Here is a 22,379-nt window from a genome sequence, read left to right on the forward strand (position 1 = left end):
GGTTTAACCATCGTCTACGTAATCAAACATACGTTGTACTCACAGGCATTCTTCTACGCTTACCGTTCGTAATTTGCAAGTACACGGCTACTCCGAAATAACTGCCTTTAACATGTCAGAACCAATCTTTATTACTCCCCCTCAGACGACTCAACGCTGTCAGTAGCTTGTTGTGTGGGAATGGTTACACGTATGGTTGATCCAAGCCTGTTGGTCCTCGGGTGTTACTGACGGGGTGGTTAGAGGGGGGCGTCACGGGCAGGTAATTCTGTGTCAGATGCAGTCGCTGTACCATTTGTTACCACTTCCATGCAAATTTAATCCAATAAAGATATTTCTGGGAAATAACATTTCATATTATGTCACGTATTGTATATTATAGCCTCTGTTGGGGGTATAGGGAGACCGTATAGACCCAAACTCGACCAGTGATGAACAGTGAGGACTCAGTAAACGCGTTGGTGGCATATGGGCACAGACGGCACTGATGTTGGGGTCAGCGGTACGGTAATTGCACCCTGGCCACCCAAACGAACGTTTCTTTATACGTGCAGGTATCTTGTATATTCCTGATAGCCAACACTCCAATCAAGTAAATGCGTTCTTCAACGTCACACAGATGGTGATTTTTATTCCTTATAGTTTTGGGTCCATAGTCGTTTGTCGCAGCTAAAATAAAAATAAATAATTAAAAACACATTCTTCTGACGTTTTTCTGAAAACGTGACATGCATGTACGATATTAAAAGTGGCTCCCGACTTTAATTCACTAAAAAGACTATTGTAGCCATTGTTAGAAAATTGGGGACTTTTCAGTTACGACATCTGAAATACACGATAAAGAAATATTAAAGGAAAAAGAAACTTTCCGAGATACTGTGCGTAATGTTACGCAGGCCATAAGGCGTCCATCAACCATTAGTGCACATTGATCCATAGGTTTAAAGGGTTAACATTAGTAGAAAATAAGCTGCCAAACTGTTTTGTGGCCTGTCGTGATTTGTATGGTTTTGTTATTATATGTACCACGCGGTTGTTTTTTCGAGCGAGTTTTGGGGTAGGAATAATTTCTTTAAACACCTGGAATCCAGTTCTTCCTAGATCGGCAGTGGTTTTGAATCCCGAGAAAAATTTTCCAGGGGCCTGGAAAAAGGGTTGCGGCTTACACTGAATATTCCATCTTTCTGCATCCATAAACCTCAACGCCGCCAGATGCTATTAATCAAAAGCTCACAAGAAAGACGTTAAACAGCACAGTTTATCACTTCATAAATACATCTATATCTTCAGTTCTCGTTAAGTGTCTCTATTTAACCCTACCGTTTAGTCCTTTTTCCCATGGCTTTTGATGCCACATTTCGCACCGTGGTCATACGTTGTTGGTCTCATCGTGAGTTCAAGCAGTACAATTGAACGAAATTGCATCTGAATTGCAAAAAAAAAAAATGTTCACACGTGGATGACAGCAAAGAAAAAAATCTGAAATCCATGTGGAGCCTTTAGGCTTACTCACACAAACGCACGTATAACTGTTGTGTGTCCTGTCCCCTTATAATGGGTATTATATCCAATCAACAGCTGGTGTTTTCCAAAGTGAAAAGCTCTTCTGTGGCTTAAAGAAGCCGGCAAGAAATTTCATCGCAACACATTTGTACGAGTTAGTGCTAACGTTTGCGAGGTATTACAAAAACGCCTGAAGCAACTAATGCTGCTAAATGAGGTGAAATCTAATTACTTGTATTATCAGAGGCGTCAATTGCTTAAGCGTAGGTGTGCTCTGTCTGCAGTAAATGCCGAGTTGTTAACTAACAAATAAAAAAAATAAAATAAAAACACACTGGGTTAATATATACACACAGACAAAAATGAGCGTGACGCTCCGGAATTCCTAGACCACTCTTTGAAATTAATTATAGCTGATTAATTGGCATGCATCTGGGACGTTTAAACTTCATTTAAATGATGATTCCCTTGCTGTCGTTTTTAAACAAGCGTGCCAAATGTAGATGCCAGTAGATGCTCTCCCACGTTGCCCGCTAGGGGGCGAACAGTTGCTCACACTCTGATACTGTGCTGTAACGTTTCTTATGATGCATGTGTCAGCCAAGTTCTTTCATACATCTGGTCACCTTTTTACATTTTTGCCTGTGATTTTTGTTTTCATCATACATTACCTCTTTGTTAACGTTCATAAAAATGGATCAGTCTGGTATAGATGCCATTTAGAAACTGGATTACAATAACTGTAACAGTTATTTTCAGCACTGGAATATGTGCTATATTCAGAAAGTGTAATCTGTAATAACAATAACACTGTTACCCAAAAGAATGTATGAACAACACATCACACTGCTTAGGCCAGACTTATTTTTCAGTCAGAGAAAGTACTCCATTGGTCCGTTTATTCCCTTCGTTGCGCTAACGTTGAACCCGCTATGAAATGCGAGATCGGACAATTTGATACTGAATGTACACAGGCCTGACCTGATCCATTGAAGTAATAATTTGCTTAATATAAACAAAATATATCGAGGACAGGTCTTGACATGGACATATATACACGAGGCTCTGCTTCTCTGGAAAATTTATCATGATGCCGTGGACACTAAACATGACACCCGGTACATGTATATGGACACCAAACCATCTGTCGTCTGACATTCTACGCAAACAAAGGAACTACCAGCACTAACAATTCCAAAGCCTTAAGAACGACCTGACTTAGACTTAAACCAGGGATATCCTGCCTACACGCCTGACGCTTTAATCACTAGGCCATCGTAGTGCAGTTAGAATGAGCGTGTTATCAAAACAGTAGAATTAGATCAACAGACTGTGTATGCTTTCATTCACGTATCGTTTAAGTCAAGGGATGTCACCAAAATAAGAAAGCATATGTGGAAAGCCCAATGCAAACTGCATCTATCACATATAATATTGTATTTTACTGACACTTATCTACCTTTCTTAGATTTTTTGTGGGAGCGAGTAAAATTTGTTTACCAGTTTTGTGACGTCACAAAAACTTATTTTTAATATCAAATAGTGTATTTAGTGTTTGAATAGATGGTCTGTCGCAACCAATCCAGCGAAAGCTAGATTTGAAAACGCAACCTCACTCGCACCAAGACAATGTGCTTTAACCGCCTAAGCCGGCTGAGCCATGTGGTTGTACGCTCTCATGGACCATGACAATCGGAACGCGTGTGTTCCGCATCCGTGACGCACAGACAGATAATGCCATCTGTTTTAGCAGTAGTCAGGATGAGCGTAAAGCGTAGTTTATTGCTGTCCGTCATGATTGTCAGAAATGTTTGGCGATAATGGGTTGAGATGCTCCCTAACTATCGTCATGATACCCCAGTTCTTGATTCATTAGGTTAAGGTAGGCGTCAGCGAAAGACTTTAGCATATTGTTGAGAAGCTCCTCTGTGCATCAACGGCGAATTACATCTGAGCGAAGTCCTGGGCCATCGTCAATAAAACATCGCTTCCTGAAGTCATTGCCATTGTCCATTTCTCCCCGTGCCAGCGACAACTTCAGCCCCGCAGTCGCCCCAAGGGCACAACCGTTGGTTTAATAGTACCAATTTCCGCCCATGCATTCGTTCATCAGTGTTGTCACGCACGTGCTAAGGGGGTTAATGGCACGTTTTCGAGGAAGTATCCAGAGGCGGGTCCTTCCGGGCTTCCATAGAAACAACAGGAGCGTTCAGTGAACTGTACGGAATTTTATTGTTTGAAGATATGGTCATTGAAAGACACGCGATAGTGGTATGTGTTAATAACGATTTTAGAACATGCCCACACATTAAGCTTGATGATCTAATTCTTGACCTATTTATTTGACATTATTCCTGATTTAATCCACTCTTAGTCAACCTTAACTTTGGTGGAATATTGTTCCGTGTAAAAGCAGTAAATTACACACAGGCTATTCATTTTAATATTTCAGTTGCAGTCATCTAAAGTGGTATTTGTATACTACCTAAATAAAGAACAACATAGAGCATGTATTTATGTCTTTTGACTGATGTTTTACGCCGTACTCAAGAGCATTTCACTTACGCCGCGTTAGCCAGCACTGTGGTGGAAGGAAACCAGTGGAAACCCACGACCGTATGTAATTATATAACGGATGGGTTTCCCCAGGGCTCTGTTCGGTTTCTTCTCATCGTAATGCTGGCCGCCGTCGTATAAGGGAAATATCCTTGAGTACGATGTGAAATACCAGTCAAATAAATAAATATAACTGGTACTGAAATAACACCAGTAGAATACGTTGCATTTAATATATTGCTTTTGGAATGTTTCCCTGGGTCAGGCTTTGTAATAGAGGTTCGAAGTCAACGTCATGTTCAGCGTGGTTTTGTTCTGAGCATAATGACATAGTTTTAACAACGCAAGGCGTTATCTCATTATTTGCGGACATGCTTTGTATATAGGATGTGTGATTCGTTTAGAGTATGGGGACAGCTGATATTACATCTAACCCATACCGTGGGAAGGCAGCGAATCCTACCAAGGCAGTTCCTAAGCACGAGGTAGGAAATCAGATATATTTGAACTGGAATCCGTCGGTATATAAAGGTGTGCAACTTTGAACAAACAGTTTCAAAAATATTTCATATTTCATTTTAAGCAATACAGCGACCTCATTCGTGAGAGACGCCTGGGTCATTGTGCAGCGTTGGCACGCTGCCACTTCGCCCCGTTGCTACCTTATTGCCACACTAGAGTACAATTTAACGCAGCGGCTAAAAGGTCAGCTACTTAACTACTCAGCCATCTCGCGTGTAATATTACAGAAGCATCAAACAAAACAACAAACGTATTACGTCCAAACATTTTATTCATTTTTTGTGTTGGGGGAACCATCACACAAGTACACGTATTTGATAATAAAACACACAGATCAAAAACAATAACTTGTTCGATATAACATCAGCAGATGTACATATCGCTGTTGTCTTCACATAACAGGAAGGGACGAAAACAAACAACAGTTATCTGTACAATGATAGGATTATACCATCGCCAAGTGGCACGGTTTATGTGTGAGGAGAGGACAGGTAAGTCACCCCGCCCTATCAGTCTCTCGCTCAGATACAGCCTACACAACGAGACCCCACCCTTTTAGAGCGGTGCTTTATGATATAAAGACAGGTCAATCTCTGCACAGAAAAAGGCCCACGGTGAGCCCGCGTTCTGTCAGAGGTACACCTCCTTGTGGGACCATGCGTTGCCAGAGGTAGATCCCACAGTGGGACCATGCGCCGCCAGAGGTAAACCCCACAGTGCAGATCTCAGTGAGACCTAGTCCTGCCAGATGTTGCCCACATTGGGATCGTGCCCTGCCAGAGGTAAACCCCACAGTGGGACCGTTCGTTGCCAGAGGTAGATCCCACAGTGGGACCATCGCTGCCAGAGGTAGACCCCACAGTGAGACGTAGTCCTGCCAGATGTAGCCCCACAGTGGGATCATGCCCTACCAGATGTAGACCCCATAGTGAGACCGTCCGATGTAGATCCCATGCGCTGTCAAAGGTATGTCACACAGCGGGACCATTCGCTGCCAAAGGCAGGCCACACGGACCATGCGTGGTCAAAGGTTTATCTTACCGAGAGGTCCCAGAAAAAATCTTGCGAGACTGCCCTATCAGGGGTCGGTCTCGCTCACTGAATAATCAACACCTAGTTCAATAGAGAGATAGACTGGTCGACGCCACCGACCCGTTCGTTATGGAACCTATTTCAAGAAAGGAGCCCCACAAAAGGTTTCTCCCTGATCTAGTATTCATTATACACTTTATACAGCGAACGACCTTCGCTCCCGGATTCTAGAATTGAACTCTACAGGTTATGTGACTATCTTTGGCACATGGTTTTCGAAGTTATGGATGGCTTCGTAAGTGACCATTAGAATTAACACTAAATGTCGCATATCGATACTTGCCTGCACCAGGCAGAATGCTTAAGGCGAATCTGTGGACCATTACAGTTGAACTGTGTGAAACAAAAAAGGTCAGCCAAACCATTGGGCACCCTTGGCCGACACACGTCATTTAAAGCAATCAATAGAACTTGTAAACAAAGATTGCATGATGTTACTTTTGGTATAAAATACTGTCGACCCTGTGATCTGCACGCAACCACGTGTCAACATTCCTGCTAGATTCACGCAATCGCATAATGTCAACATGCCAGCTAGCTGCACGCAATCACATAATGTCAACATTCCTGCTAGATTCACGCAATCACATAATGTCAAAATGCCTGCCAGGTGCACGCAACCACATAATGTCAACATGCCCGCTATGTTCACGCAGTCACATAACGTCAACATGCCAGCTAGCGAAATTCACGGCACCACAAAATGCCCGCTGCACCACATAATGTCAACACGTTTGCGACCTGCGCGGAACCACGTTATGTCAACACGCCAGTGAACTGCATGGTACCGCACCAATATCAACACGTCGGCCACTTTAGATGTCAACGTGTTTCACATCATATTCTCGTACGGATGGAGACGATTTATTGCTACCTATAATGGAATTTATATATGCGACAAAACTTCACACGTTAAGTGTGCAAAGAAAACAAAGAGTTTGTACAAAAACAACCGTTGAATCAATGAGATCTATTGGCTGTGTTTGGATTCCACTCTGCGATATGGTCGTAGTTGCATACATTTCAAAGTTGAAATCCAAATAACCGAAGTCGATATAAACACGTAGAAGAGAGATTTTAAGACAAGGTCATACGGAGGTCACGTCCTAAGGATTCTACCAGCTAAGATTTCTAACCAACCAAGGGTACAACCAACTTCAATCAATAAAAGGCTCAACGTCAAAGCCAATGGGAATGTATAATCGTAAATTCCTTCTACCCACTGTTCGTTTAGCTTGAATATCAGAATTAGTGGACAGAGCCGTTACCTAGGGTATATCCCATCCCCCCTGCCTCCCTCTGATGGGTGACAGAGGCGTGGGGCTTATGAGAGACACGCCCTTAATCAAGTTTTGGAACACATCACTACATCATTAAAGATGATGACAATCTTTAACTTTATGAAGATGCATCTTTTTTCCAAAAAAAAAAAAAAAAAAAAATGAAGACCACAACAGTTAGCCTGTGAAACATTGAAAAATACATGGGTTTTTAGTTCCATACATTTCACAATGTGGTCGGGTGAAATATTCTTTGCGGTTCGGCTAGTTATTCAGAGCAGGCATTATACAGTACACAGCCTCAGTGTAAACAGTCTTATCTATATGTAATGAAGGAGACAATGTTCTGAGAAAATTTTGGTAGACCGGATGTGCTCCAACTAGCTACACTAAGAATAACATAACCTCTGGCACGGATTAACAATAATGTACAGTATAATTCCCACGAGCAAATCTTTTATATACCTAAGTTAATCTAAGTACTTCAATTTCATACTTATATAAAATGAAAACAAAAATTAATTTAAATCTGTACTGCGTCTAAAATCACAATAAGGTTCAATAATTCAATAATATAACTTCTGTAACAGATTTAATAATGATTCCATAGATAAATTTTTTGTGCTTGGAAAGTCACCTGAGAGTAGAGTAAAACGATCTGTCATTTTATTATATAGTGTACGCCTGCTGACCAATCATCGAGATCCCGTGGACTCCGTGTTAACCCCAAAGGGACCCCGTACGACGGTCACAGCAAACGTTTTGCGTTCCGTTTACACACACTGCCTGTAAGCCCATCTACAACAATATACCACTACACTACAGCTAGAAAGCGAGCAACAGTCACACACTACGCTACAACGGAGAATGCATTTACATACAGCGGTGAATAGATATACATATTGTATTGAAACAGTTGGATAAACCAATGATGGTTCAAAAATCTACTTCTAACATTATCACTAACTACTACACGATTTGTACTAAAAGCAATAGACACATGAGGACAGTTAAATTGTATATGGGTATCACATACATATATTCATATACATATATATATATATATTTATTTATTTACTTATTTATTCATGGGTAGTACGTCAGCTGATCACCAGCTTACAATGCGTCTAAAACAAAAGTCTCAACAGACAATTGACGAACCCGATATAAGAATTGTGGGGGGAAATAATATAGGGTAAAAATGTTCCGTCCAGCTTGCCAAAAAAGAAAACTGAACTCTTTTTTTAAGATAAAAATTTGTACAATAACACGGTTACCATACATTGTGGTAAATATATGAACGTTTGTACAATAATCTTAAATAGAACAACAAACGTGTATGTCAGAAACAGGGGGGAAAATGAAACAAAACTATAAAATACCGCAGTGAAACACGGTAATCTCTGACGTATAACGCTGTACAGATATAATATAAAGTGTTCCCTGCGCTGAATTTGGCAGTTCTACATCCATTCTACACTGCCCACGCTATCTATTGCTTAGGTTTGCCTTTTTCATAAATCAAAAAACAAATGTCTAAATTATCTACTCCCTTGACACAACTACAGCCCTAGTTTTGCATCCAGACAAAGATCCGCTCTTGTTTCCAAAATCATGGTAAAAAACACGTCTAAAATGATGATCGCTGAAGCTACGGAAACACGACGAGTACAAAAGATTGATGGATATATCACATTTGAGCCGCACGATCACCGCATTCAATGCGAACCAAAGGAAATGCTCAGCACTTCCCTTCTACTTTGACCAGTATGCACTTGACTTTTACACTATAGATATGCCATGACATGTCAAAAACAAAACAGGTAAAACTTGTATTATTTTTCACCATGATTTCTATTATTAGTATTTTACTTTACTATAAAAAAAATGGGACCTTTGTCTGAACACAAGTTGAACAACATTCTATTTGTGGGTGGAACTCTGCCCGAACAGCCAGGGTTTCTACCGGAGCTACGATTAGTCAAGTGATAAACAGATCAACCAATAAAGAGTTCACCTTAGCAAAATGCTCCACGTGATCCAATCAGAATTAACCTGTTCATCGGACGAGACTGCTGATTGGCCCGGCAGACTCCAACCCACTATAACTTACTAGGTCTACCTCTTCTTTATAGACAAGGACTTTTTATTATACAATTTTGGTTCCACTGTACAAAGAGATTATAAAAAAGAAGGCTAAATGAGAGCTAAAGTTAGAAACATCACTTCTCAGCCAAAACCAGTCAAAATAGTTTGTCATCAAGACAATAAAAAAACAAGCAGAATCCGTAAATATTGCTTTATACACGGAGTAAAATACCCAGAATTCTCTGGTAACATGGGTCTATAACCATGGTCATATGAACTGAGAACAGTGTGACAGTACGTCCGTACTTGTGTTATCCCAAAAGGACACGTAAATTACATGAGAAACTGATTTGATGCTACACTGGGCATGATAAATTCACATATATCCGCCCATCACAAGGCAATTGGGAATTCCCCCCACCCCCACGTATTACGTAAGATGACCACAAGGACTACAGGGATTGGTTTTGACTCGGTAAAGGGGACAGAGTGAAGCAATTTGTTCCCACAGCAAGGGTATGGCTCTACTCACCTGGTTTCATGTATTAGATGACGTCACCAGGTGGTCAGTCATGTGATAGCAGACATATTACAAAGCTGCCCAAATTCTTGGAGAGATTATCCAATAAGAAAACTTATTCCAGAGGAAAATTTTTCCAATAGGAAATGGCCTGGCCTCTCTCATGGAATCAGGTCTTTTTACCTTGATTCCAGGTGGACTACAGCGTAGCCAATCAAGTTTTGCGTAGACATAACACGTACTAAAGTACTAAAATGGTAAAATATAACATTGTAACCAAGCTAAGAGGGGCAAAAATTGTAACCAAGGGGTAAAAATCCCAAGTTCAGAGAGATTCTTGATTTTTCCTTCTTCAAAAATGACCAACAAAACCCATACAAAAATAGAGGCATAATACAACTTTTGGCATTGGGCCAAAGCTAGTCTGTAACCCCAAACATCAGGAAGTATCATACAATGTTAACAAATCATAGAGTATATTATAACTGATTTCCTATGTATTGCTTCTAGAATATGTTTTGCCAAAAATAATGATAAAAATGCAAGCCAGTATCATGTTATAATAAAAATCAAAAAAAAAAAAAAATGCCATAAATTCTAAAAGATACAATGTTAGCTAAAAGACCTACACATTCTGTACAAACCCACATGATGGTTAAAAACAACAAAAACAAAGACAAACAGTAGCATATAATGTTGGACGAAAAAGATTGGTGATCAAAATAAAAAGAAAATCCCTTCCAAAACAAATACATGTATAAAGAATTTATAAACAATCAAGACAAAAACTCCTGTAAACACAGCTGTGGTAGCAACAGAGTGTGTTTTTGTCTGTACACACAATATAGTGGAGATACATGGGACATATTAAGTTGTTCATGAACAATGTAACAATACACCAAACAACGCCACACCCAAAAACCAGGGTACGGGGTGAGTAACAACAATAGTTACAGCCAGCTCTTCCCGAGTGGGTGATTTTTGCCAGGCCCCGGGGGGATCTTTAAAAGGGGTAACGGGAGCAGGGGATTTGCATGGGACTGCTGGAGAATGGAGGCTTCCATCAAAAATGTCGGTTCAAATTGGAGCTCCCGAAGTTAGCCTGTAAAGCAAAAACAAAAAACCAAGTTCATATACCCATCTTGTGCAATAGATTTTTCAATGGTTCAACCACAGTTGTCTATGTTCACGAGCTGAAGTAAGCTTTATGTGGGTAAATCCCTGGCCAAGTCCAAAAAACTCAGCAAGACAGGAAGTTGAGAAAAAGTCTGCCGATTTTTGATTTGAGTAGACAACCTCTGGTTGGTCAAAGGCTGGCGGTCAACTACACTCTACGTGTAGGTTCTTGTTGTGGATATGACATATCCAGGATAGCAGGAACAAGCCTGAGTTTGTCATATGCAATCATTTAACACAGCAGTTTTTCTAAAAATTTGTCAGCGCACATGTAGGCAAACTGACTCATGCAGAAAATAGACATTACAAACTAAAAAAATGGAGAATCGTAAAATGTGTTCTACGTCATGTTTATTTATTTATTTGACTGGTGTTTTAGGCTGTACTCAAGAATATTTCACTTATACTACAGCAACCTGCATTAAGGTGGGAGGAAACAAGGCGCAGCCTGGGGGAAACCCATGACCATCCACAGGTTGCTGGCAGACCTTCCCATGTATGACCGGGCTGAACTGCACTTGAACTCCGAGTGACTGCTTTGGTGACATGACACACTTTCCATTTGGCCATGGAGGCTCCCTCCACTTAACAGATTTACCTGCTGGATTTATTAGGCGAGTCTTCAGGTCACCAAATTAGGATCAAACTTCCGTACAGAAGTGTACAGAAACCTGATGTCACTGTTGATGTATTGTGACCAAATGGTCCAATCACAGGAAGCCATAATATTACAGACTAGCAGAAGAGTTTGGCTAAAACAAACAGGTGCATCACCATGGATTGTAATAAATGGCAATGACAAAAAAAAAGCCTGGCGACAGAAATGCTGTGTATCTGTGGTCAAACTACTGCCGCTACTGGTGCCGGGTGCCTTTAAAACCATGGTGATTGGTGTAGAGAGGAGAGGTGGGGTGAGGAAAAGAGACAGGCAAAACATTGGGGAGAATTGAAAGAGGAAGGAAGGGGAGGCGATCAGTACCTGCTCTCTGCACATTCAGTCATCCTCTCAGTGGTAGCCATTTTGGAAGCTGGTTGCAATCAGGGTGCCCTGAAAGGGGGTAAAGGTCAACCAAGGTCACTTGAAAGTCATAAATAAATGCTATATTATCAGTTCTCCTGGCAGGCCATCAACCAAATAGAGGCTGATGGCAGTTAGTCCAGCAAGCAATTAATATCAGACTGATTATAAATATTTGGTTAAGAATATCTTCTACCATGAGTTAAAGTTGAATCAAAATCTCCCGAGCAAATTGGAGTTGTCATGAACAGAGTAAAACGGTGTGGATGTCTGACGTTAGTTTACTCAACTGCAATCATATATTACTGAGCTAATTATATCAAATTTCAAAAAACTTACAACGAAACATGCACATAAACAAATATTTTAAAATGCAGAGAGGCATGCGTTTTGAGGCTATAATATGGTTGGTTTTAATCACATCATGCATTCTAGTTGCTTTGTCTTCACAACATGCATGTTTTCTTGTTCAAAATTCGGAAACTATTTGATTTGCTCAATAGTCCAAAAGTGCAGGAAAACCAATTAAATATGACAGTTTCAACATTTTTTTTTGACACTCTGGAATGATTGTTACCTGTATGTGTATATAGATTGAGGGGAATAGATTTCCTGTTAATATTAGTCACTAAACACATCTAAGAAACAGTTAACAAATATTTTCAAACATAACAGCCATGCATGTATATTTCACTGCATTCATCATGCATTAATCATCTCTTACCATAATTTTACCAGAATGATAATTTAATTTTCAGTTGATCACACCGTAACAGAAGATGGTCATGGCAGAGTATTGGAAGCAGAGTCTACATTCTAAGTCTAAAAGCCTGTACAGCTAAAGGTTGTGAGTGAGTGCTTGGGGTAGTACTAAAGGTCGTGAAGGGAAGTGGTTAGCACTGCAGTGGGGGCAAATTTTTAAGGCACGAATTTCTTGGAGGCATATATGAAATACACCTCAAGTAAAACACTCTGGGTTTCACTTTCAAAACAAAATTATTCTCTTGTAGACACAAAAATTGCAGTGGAGATGGAAGTTTTCTTCACAGGTACAAGAAATTGGTGCCTTCTGAAGGATCCAAGGTGCAGGGTTAGAAGCAATAAAGCTTTGTAACAGTGAATTTTGTGTCAACTTACACTAATGTTAGCGAATCCTGAGGGTTGGGGGCTTGCAGCCTGGACGTATCCGAGCCCGTCCCCGGCAGCGGAGCTGTACAAGTCAATGGGCCCTGGGCTGTTGGTAGGAGGGAAAACGCGGTTAGTCGCAGCCGGAGAGGTAGCGGGGGCGAACCCTTGATAGTTGTTCAACACTGCTGCAGCTGAAAGTACATAAGCAAAAAAAAAAAAACCATTGGTCAGTCATTTTCTTGACAGTTATCTCCCCTGTTGTTGGCTTTAGTTGCATGCCTTTAAAGGAACACAAGAAAACACAAAGAAAGCATATTTATCAAAACATTAAGCACTCCGCGATGAAGTCATCATAAATATTCCTGAAGACTCCACTCGCATCTCCTCCATACAGGGAACGCCACAAGGGTTGTACAAACAAAACAGTAAGCAGTTCTTTGCAGACATAAGTGTTGGTGTGCAGAACATTTGCACATCTTGAAAACATTGACTTTCTCTCTTCTCTCTTGGAAGTGTCCTGTTGGAGTTGTTGTTGTCCAGGATGACCATATACCAACATGTGTCTCAACAGGAAAGAACATGCAGACATCTTGAATTTCCAGCGCTGCCACAGAAATTATTTACATATGCTTGGGGTTTAAGGTCCTACTTAACAATTTTTCAGTCATATGATGATGATGACAGAAATTTTAGGCATGTAACCTAAGCGAGCAACATGACATTGACTAATTTAGTCCTCTATATGGAAACCCATAAAATAACCTGTTATCGATCACTACATGAGCCTATTTATAATGTACATTTATCAATGTTATACTGGGGCTGGGCTAAATAGCATACTGGTGTCCACAAAACGAAGTGCACATTCCTAACTACACATATTTATACATGTTATATTCAATGAATAATGCACATTTGAATATCTATCAGATAAAAAATATCCAATAAGACCAATGATTTGGGAATGATGGTGGCCGATGGGTTTCCATGGTGATTTGCATGACCTTGGGTGACATGTGACCTTACAAGCAACCAAAAAATGGCAACACCAGCTTCACAACCATGCACATCCTATCACAAGAGCGGCATAGATACAGAATATCTGCTCTATGCTCGTCTTCATCTCAACCCATGAATTAAGTCAGCGGTAATGTAAATCCTGACATGTATAGACAGACTTCTACACGTATCTCTAGACAGGACTAGATGTGGATATATGACTGCTTTAACAGACAATATCCAAGTTTTGCTTCTGTCAAGAATGGAAGCGAATTCCACAAAATTGTATCATGTTTGATAAATTACCTCAAGATAGCTTACAGGCAATACCCAGTTTGGTATCCGTCATGAATAGAAGAGAATGGTACAAAGTTTGATAAATATCTCCCAGCTCTCCTTCCCCCCTCCCCCCTACACCCCTCCATCAAAGGAGTCTAGAATTCCAGCTGAGGAAAACAAGGAATGTTTGGGGCCGAAAGACTGGTTGACAAGGTTTCTAATACCTTGACAATCAAGCTTTGCCAGTCCAAGAGACAGTGATTGACTGGCAAAGTGTCATGCCAGGGCTGGAAAGAGTTTCTTCTGGAGTGGTTCCATCATTAATCAAGGCTAGGAGCCATCCTACGGGAAACTCGAGTGGACAGAGGGTTGGCATCGTGCCCGCAGTCACAATGGCAGGAATCTGGACGCGAGAATCTCAGCCTAGGGACGGCGCTCAGGCGAGACGGCCCTTGTGGCATGAGGACAAAAGCTTCATAGTCAAACCGTCTGCTTTGCACCCAATTCCCAGCTTCAGGCCACATCGATCTCATCTACCCAGCAACAATACCCGCCAGAATCTTCAATCATGGTCTATGGTCTAAAAGCTTTTGTCTTGTGATTCTACGCTCCAACAACTTCACATTTCTTCTGTTAACCAACTTCAAAGTTCTCTGGCGGAATCTCGAAGCTCCAAGAAACCAATTTATATTAACTACAGACAGTGCATTAGGTCACCAAGTTTTTATATTGCCACTACACATTGGAGTCTGTTAATGAAGAGGCTAGATAGTACAACACACCACACATCATCCCCACATTTCATAAATTTGATTGGTTATTTCTATATCTCAACATTCTATGTAACACAATGTTTTGACACTACAGTCATCTAGGCATCAAAACACATTAGCTTACCAGCCATCAACCAAAACAGATGTTTCAGGTCAATGACATTTTGTCTTGCCTCAATTGTATCTGACCCAATGACACTATCCTTTCACTATCTGACAAGGACACAATTTGACCTTGTATAAGGAAAATTGAAAGAATAACATACATCATTGCTCAGGTTACCTAAACATCTTAACCTAACTCCAGTTACAAAAGTTCCTACTACCACCTCATCTACACAAGTACCCTGACAAAGGAGTAGCAGACCGGGACTCGGATTTATCTGTTTAGTAATCATTACTGACATTTTACAATATTGGTTTTGATCTCTTCGCACAGCTTCGATCTAAATAAAAGCCCACTTACCAGAAGTCTACAAGACCAAATTCCAGGAAACCGGCACAAAATTGGAGCCACAGTAAAATGTCAGCATCATTTAAGTACACATCAACTGTTCATAAACCAGCACAAATCACATTACGGTACTTCAGTTACTAGTATAACACAGTCTTGAGCAATGCCAGGTTACTGACTTGAACAACACTTGTGGGGGGATTCTTCCATATCTCTTTCCTCTCTGTAGTAGATTTATTTTGTGGGTTGCGCTGTAATATCATTCAATCGTCTTCACTGCCGACAGACCAGAAGAATTGGTTGCCACATCTGGCTTGTTACCTTGCTTATACATGGCAGAGGTGGTGGCCAAGAGCTGGTCCATTAGTACTGACAGAATCCACCTGTGTATGTAAACAGACACACAATGGGCTAACACATCCCTTCCTCTGCTGCTCTCCCTGCCAACACAGGCCAGATGTCGATTGTGTGTCTCAGTCATACATATAACTACATGCAGATTAGCATTTACACATCTTGGAACTTACACCTGAGCTAAGAGCTTACACATTAGGTGATTTTACACTTCTAGGAGCCTATACATGAGCCACAATTTACTCAACCAGGGGAGCCAAACTTTACACCACATAAAGCCTCTGAACTGCTAAGAAACTACCCTCTGGCCAATTTTTATACTTCTTGGAGTATATACATGTACTTGAGCCACGTTAGTCAATTGTTGTTGTCTTCACTCATTTAAAAGATTGCAGTTAAATGTTAGATTTGTTCACTTCTAGGAACCTGAATGTTAGTGAATGTTTACACTTCTAGGAACATGTATGTGAGCCAATGTTTACACTTCTAGGAACATGTATGTGAGCCAATGTTTCAACTTCTAAAAACCTGCATGTGAGCCAATGTTTACATGTCTAGGAACATGTATGTGACCCAATGTTTACACATCTAGGAACCAGTATGTGAGCCAATCTTTACGCACCTAAGAACCTGTATGTGAGCCAATGTTTACACATCTAGGAACCAGTATGTCAATCAATGTTTACATATCTAGGAACCTACCTGTGACCCAATGTTTACATATCTATGAACATGTATATGAGCCAATGTTTACACATCTAGGAACCTGTATGTGAGCCAATATTTACGTATCTAGGAACCTCTATGTGAGTCAATGTCTACATGTTTAGGAACCTGTATGTGAGCCAATGATTACACATCTAGGAACGTGTATGTGAGCCAATGTTCACACATCTAGGAACCTGCATGTGAGCCAATGTTTACACATCTAGGAACCTGCATGTCAGTCAATGTTTCAACTTCCAGGAACCTGCATGTGAGCCATTGTTTACACGTCTAGGAACCTGTATGTGACCCAATGTTTACACCTCTATGAACCTGTATGTAAGCTAATGTTTCCATGTCTAGGAGCCTGTATGCAAGCCAATGTTTACACATCTAGGGACCTGTACATAAGCCAATGTTTACACATCTAGGAACCTGTACATAAGCCAATGTTTAAACATCTAGGATCCTGTGTGTGAGCCAAAGTTTGTACATCTGGAAACCTGTTTGTGAGCCGAAGTTTGTACATCTGGGAACCTGTAAGTGGGTTAACGTTTATAAACTTTTATGGAAACAACTCATAGGAACCTTTATGTTATGTATTGTTTCACACCTGTATGTGGTCCACTCTGTACAGTTCTCAGCGGGGTGAATGGGTTCCTGAATTAGTAAGTGGACAGTTTTACTACGCAGCTTGGAACCTCCAACCATTCCTGCACCACTCTGTTTTCCAATACTTTGTTCTCATAAAATGTTGGTCCTAATCTGTTTTCCTGTTCCATTAGGATTATATACTAGGATAAAATTTCCCTGGGCATACCGGTAGTGTGCTACTAGCCTGCCAGGGGTTTGTTTATAGAATGGTTATGCATTGGCACTGTTAGCTGATTTCCACATCCACAGACAGAACCACATGCGGATTACTGAGATAAAAGTGGATCGAGTGTCCCTCCTTTAGCTTCTTCCCGTCATTCATTACCAACTTTTAATGTCTGCTTTATCCACATAAATTCCACCAAAATTTTCTGATGAAAAAAATGGCCATGCAATTTCTTCTTAAAATTTTTAAACAGAAAGTAAAACCTCCTAATTTTTAACAATCCAATCCAATCCAAAATATCAGATGTAACAAATTACCAAAAATATTTGATACATATCTCCTGAATTTTCTTGGTTAATAGCCTGAATATATTCTTTCTTCCATACCCAGTTGCTAGTCCAAAAACTCACTGAGCAATCTGTCTTCTTTGGTAATACCCTTAGGCAAATCATTCCATACAAACCTCCTTGAAACGCACCTTGCACTGAGCTCATAAACAGCAAGTTTATTCTTCCACACTGCAAACACAGCTGCGATGTGATGGCCTAATTACCTCCCTTTTATGTTGACAAGAACTGTCTTGGGCGACACATTTATGAACAGTTGGTCATAAGCCCAACCATTCCAAAACGCACATTTCCTTGAGACCTTTGCCTAACCCAACTGTCTTGTTGTTCATCTTCCCCACCTGTGTCGTGCTGATGTTGAAGTGGAGACATTCGCACACATTAGTGTTGGGAACAGAAAAATGGTGTAAATATGGGCCTGGTGAAAGCAGCGATGATGCACTGGTATGTAATCCCGATGGAAATGCATTATCGATCACGTCTTGCACATTCAAAGAACATCTGCCGTCGACTGGTTGGCTGCCTCAGGCCAAATGCACAGACAGTTAACTGACAGCGTTCGGAAAATTTGTAACCTTTCTTGAAAACAGCAAGCTTCTCATCTGTATCTGATCTAAACTTTTGGCCATGACCAAGTTACTCATGTACTAGATTCTGACAATCCTTAGATGATCTTTTAGAGATGTAGAACGCTGTGTAAGTTTCAGCAGCAAAGGCCTTATTTTATGACTTTGATTTGCCTCTTAAAATTTAGGGCTTACTCTTTCAGTCCAGTTTTGAGGGCGAATACACTAAATCAAAGCCCGCTGCGAGGAATCAGCCCCAGGTCACAACCAGGCCACTGACACACTGCCAGGAGGCTAATTATCGCTTGGTACAGGGGTGTCCTCAGGGAACACATGAGGTATGTTGAATGGCACAAGCTACGTTTCTCTTCAAAGGAAAAAAACTGTCCCCCACAGCCAAGTGTTTCATGAAGCAACAATGATGAAGTGCTAACTATTGACGATATAAAGGACATTCAAGTCAAAAAGTAAACTACTAATATAAAAAAAAAAATCGTGAACTATATACAAAACATCTACAGACAGGCAGAGATTGATATACAAAAGAGGGCATAACAACCAGATCCGGGCACTAGGCTGAAAGAAAGTACAAGGCAAAGGAGAATAGAAGACTACAGGTACCTGTTGTACGTTGTTGAGTGAAATGGTCTCGATGCAGTGGCGAGGTGCTATAGGTAGGGGTGAGGTCTCGCTCCGGGGGAGACCCGCCAGGGAGCCGACAGCCGATCCGTAGTCGGCGGCAAAGTACGCCGCGGTCGGGGAGGCATGCCGCTCAGTCGGAGTTGCGGTGGCAGGCAAGTAGCTATAACCAGGGAAGCCTATATCATCAAAAGATGGGACAGCTTATATTTAGCTGGCAGTTATCTCCCTTATTGGTATTCATTTTTTTTTGGAGGAGGATTTCAAACCAAACAGCAAAATGTCAGCCAAAGATAATTGTAGATGGTTATCAAAAATTAATGGCTTTAGTTTTTTTAAAGAACTTTTTTTTCCCAGTTTTTCAGATTTGTTTTTTTTTTTTTTTTTGAGAATTGGATGATTCTTGTAATTTTTAGAAATAAAAATCTTTAGAAAATTGCTGGTTGGCTTTTTTTTTTGATGACTGACTGTTAACTCATTCAGATATTTGTCCTTTTACAAACAAGTTGCTTCCCTGGTTGTTGCATATTAATGTGGGTTATATAGACACACTGCACACTGTCTACATGCTGTTAGATCTACAGGATGGTCACCTCAAATTTTCAGCTTGAAAAATTTCCGAAAAACATACGAGTTGAAAATTTCCCACATACTGTAAATATTTTTCTTTTTTTAATCATTATTGGTAAGAGGAAATTCATAAAGACATGGCCACCTGTTTAGACCAATTTCATAGAAGTCAAAGAAAAGCCAATCGTTAACCGTTACACAGCTACTGGAAAACAACTACTGATTACCATTCAATTTTAAACATGCAAAGAAATAAATTAAAATTCTAGTTACTACACGTAAACATTCTACCTTCTAGAAGCGGGACAATATAGTGTGCTTTGTGGCTCAGGAAGCCACATCATGCAAACAGGCTACTCGGGGCGCAGTTTGTTTGTGAAAGAACGTTATTCAATATAAAATATCAATGACCCCATCCCCCCCCCAAATTAAACAAATTTACAGGAACAACTAATTCAATTGATTGGTTATACAGAATTACAATAGTACAAAGAGCTAATAAAAAAAAAAAACAATATATATGAAATAACCCAGTCAAAATTTCAACATTTCATTTCATAATTTAACGAAATATATATCCCAAATCACCAATAATTATTTCTCGAGAAAACAATCAACTACAATTTAAAAGCATTTTTCTAAAATGGTCTGTTCATAAATGGTTTTGAATCACAAATGATGGACACACTTCAAAAGAGAGATACAACATCCCATCTGGTTCATTTTCCACGTTGGGTTTGTTTCCAGACATGGAGAGCACAAATAACTAGTGACAAAACAAAAAAAAAACCAAAAAAACAATTGCACAGCAACCCGGTTAATAAAAAAGCAAGAACAGCTACCAAACTACTAGATCTATGTGAATATCAAGGCATGGCATAGTAAATGCAGGCTAAAACATGTATTTTAGGGTATTAAATGAGGGCAATGAGAACGTTATGAGCACAAAACCTCAGGACAATATATACAAGGAAATTGGTGATCGAGTCACCAGTTTGATGATGATCGATACAACAGGCACAATTACCATAGCAACGGATACGTGTACATGATCACTTGCTAGGACCAATCAGCAAACAAGACAAAAAATCCCCCAAAAAACATACACCGCCACACACATGAATTAGTAATGTCAAGGACATAGAGAAGGGCGACGTCACCAGAATGGCTGTGTAGACAAGTACATAGAGTGCCACTACGATAACTAAATAGGTCAGACAGTCACCCGTGAAGCGGAATTAGGCACAAAGATATATGGTAATGAAGACACTATGGGGCAATAGTTTGGGCAAGCCTCCCTCTTACCCGGGCAGCCTGTTGAGAGGGCGGAGAAAGGCCTTGAGTTGGCCCGACCGCGCGCAGACGTGCGAGGGAGACCCGGCGTAGGGCCAAATGACGAACCAATGCCTGTGTGACAGACAGACAGAGTAAGGCCTCGTACAACACAATCCAGTATGTAAAACATAAATATTCTATCCAGATTTTCCTCTTTTTTTTTTGTTTGATATTTTTTGGTTTTTAATTTGTTTTGACATAAACCTTACAACAACAAAAAGAACTTGCTTCCACTGCTACACGTACATGTGGAATATGATGTCATTTAATTAGTAACACTGTATGTACAATGCATTGTGGGGGATTCAGCATGGGCTGATTCAGAATCTGTGGACTATCATTGCTGGCAGGGGTATATTTCAACCTGTTGAGATTTCAGGCCTGATTGCTTTCCTTTTTGTTTTTTCTTTCAACCATCTACCTGTTTCTCTAAGCTTTTAATCAGCCAAGCAGAACAAAGTAGAATCAAGAGAAGCCATTTTTAAGCTCTGATAAAACTTTATTCATGATTTTATAAAGACACACAGCTTCATTCCAACACAATGCATTCACAGCAGGTAACACTGAGTAATGACTGTATACAATATACAAGTTAAAAACAAACATACAGCATTGTTTAAAAAGAAGAAAAAAAAACAATTCCAAAGATCTTTTTTTAAAAAGTTGAACATGTGCATATTGTTTTTGATATAAATGAGTGTATAAATGATTCATAGATTTGTAACAATGCTTGGTGAGGCCAATTCATTAATTTGATTAAAATCTTGATTAGAGCAAAATGCCCACTTTTCATATCGTTGCAGCCTGCTAGGACATTATGCTCAGCAATAACTCTCTCAGGGACAACTTTCGGTACTATACACCATTCAAGTAGTCTTGCATGAAGTTTAACCCGAACAACCAATGTTTAACACAGCCAGAACAACACCAGTTAAGGTAGAAATACAGCACAAGTGGTTAGAAAGCACAGAGTGCTCTTAAAACGAGAGATTCAGCAAGAGAAAAGATGTAACAATATAGGCATTTGGAGAAACTTGGTAAAAGCTTGACATTTTCTGTTGACACATACATTGTAAACAACAGGTGTAAAATAGACCTAAAAGGTATTATTGCCATTGCGAAAGTATTACCTTGACGAATTATACAGTTTCAATAATTTGTCAACTAGGTCATTTAGACACACACACAGAGTCCAGGCCCAATTTTTAAAACTTCACAAAACGATATAAAACGACACAAAAGATAACAAACGACTGCACACTTCAGAAATATGTAATTTGACAACTGCAAAGTCTTGAAACAGCTTTGCCATCGAAAAGAAGAGGGAACAGTTCCACTGGACCACTCTTGAAGAATTGTGCACTGCTTAAATCTAGTGACATTGAGAAGGTGTCATTTTTGTGTTTTATATTGATCAGGGTGCATTCAGAGTTAAAACTCTACAATGAATCAATGTGCATATCAAAGTTGTGCAAGAAGAAAGTGTATCAGCACTTGACATGTATGCAAATCATTGCCCGTTTTGGTCGTAAACTCATTAAAGGAGAAGAAAACTTAAAAACATGACACTACAGGATGAAAAGAGCACATTTTTTTTCTATCTGGTGGTATATAATTTTGCGATTTTTCCTCGCCATACACGTAAAGCCTGAAAA

The 22,379-nt window shown here is 40.1% G+C and overlaps 1 protein-coding gene across 4 annotated transcripts in view; it reads right to left on the reverse strand.

Annotated features, from left to right (window-relative positions):
• Positions 1-8,021: 8,021 nt before the first annotated feature.
• LOC135476764 (RNA-binding protein Musashi homolog 2-like) overlaps positions 8,022-22,379 on the reverse strand; it is a 101,015-nt gene continuing 86,657 nt past the window's right edge. For 2 of the 4 annotated variants that reach the window (XM_064756895.1, XM_064756892.1), the window contains 3 exons: positions 12,893-13,074; positions 11,717-11,785; positions 8,022-10,663 (listed from right to left, as the gene is read on the reverse strand). In XM_064756895.1, the coding sequence (XP_064612965.1) occupies positions 11,744-11,785; positions 12,893-13,074 (224 nt within the window). In that variant the 3' untranslated portion in view covers positions 8,022-10,663; positions 11,717-11,743. Of the gene's footprint in view, positions 10,664-11,716; positions 11,786-12,892; positions 13,075-18,801; positions 18,999-22,379 lie in introns of those variants that run through there. The other 2 variants (XM_064756893.1, XM_064756894.1) reach the window with 2 other exon arrangements.

Source organism: Liolophura sinensis, chromosome 10, assembly GCF_032854445.1.
Source record: "Liolophura sinensis isolate JHLJ2023 chromosome 10, CUHK_Ljap_v2, whole genome shotgun sequence".
Taxonomy (NCBI): Eukaryota; Metazoa; Mollusca; class Polyplacophora; order Chitonida; family Chitonidae; genus Liolophura; species Liolophura sinensis.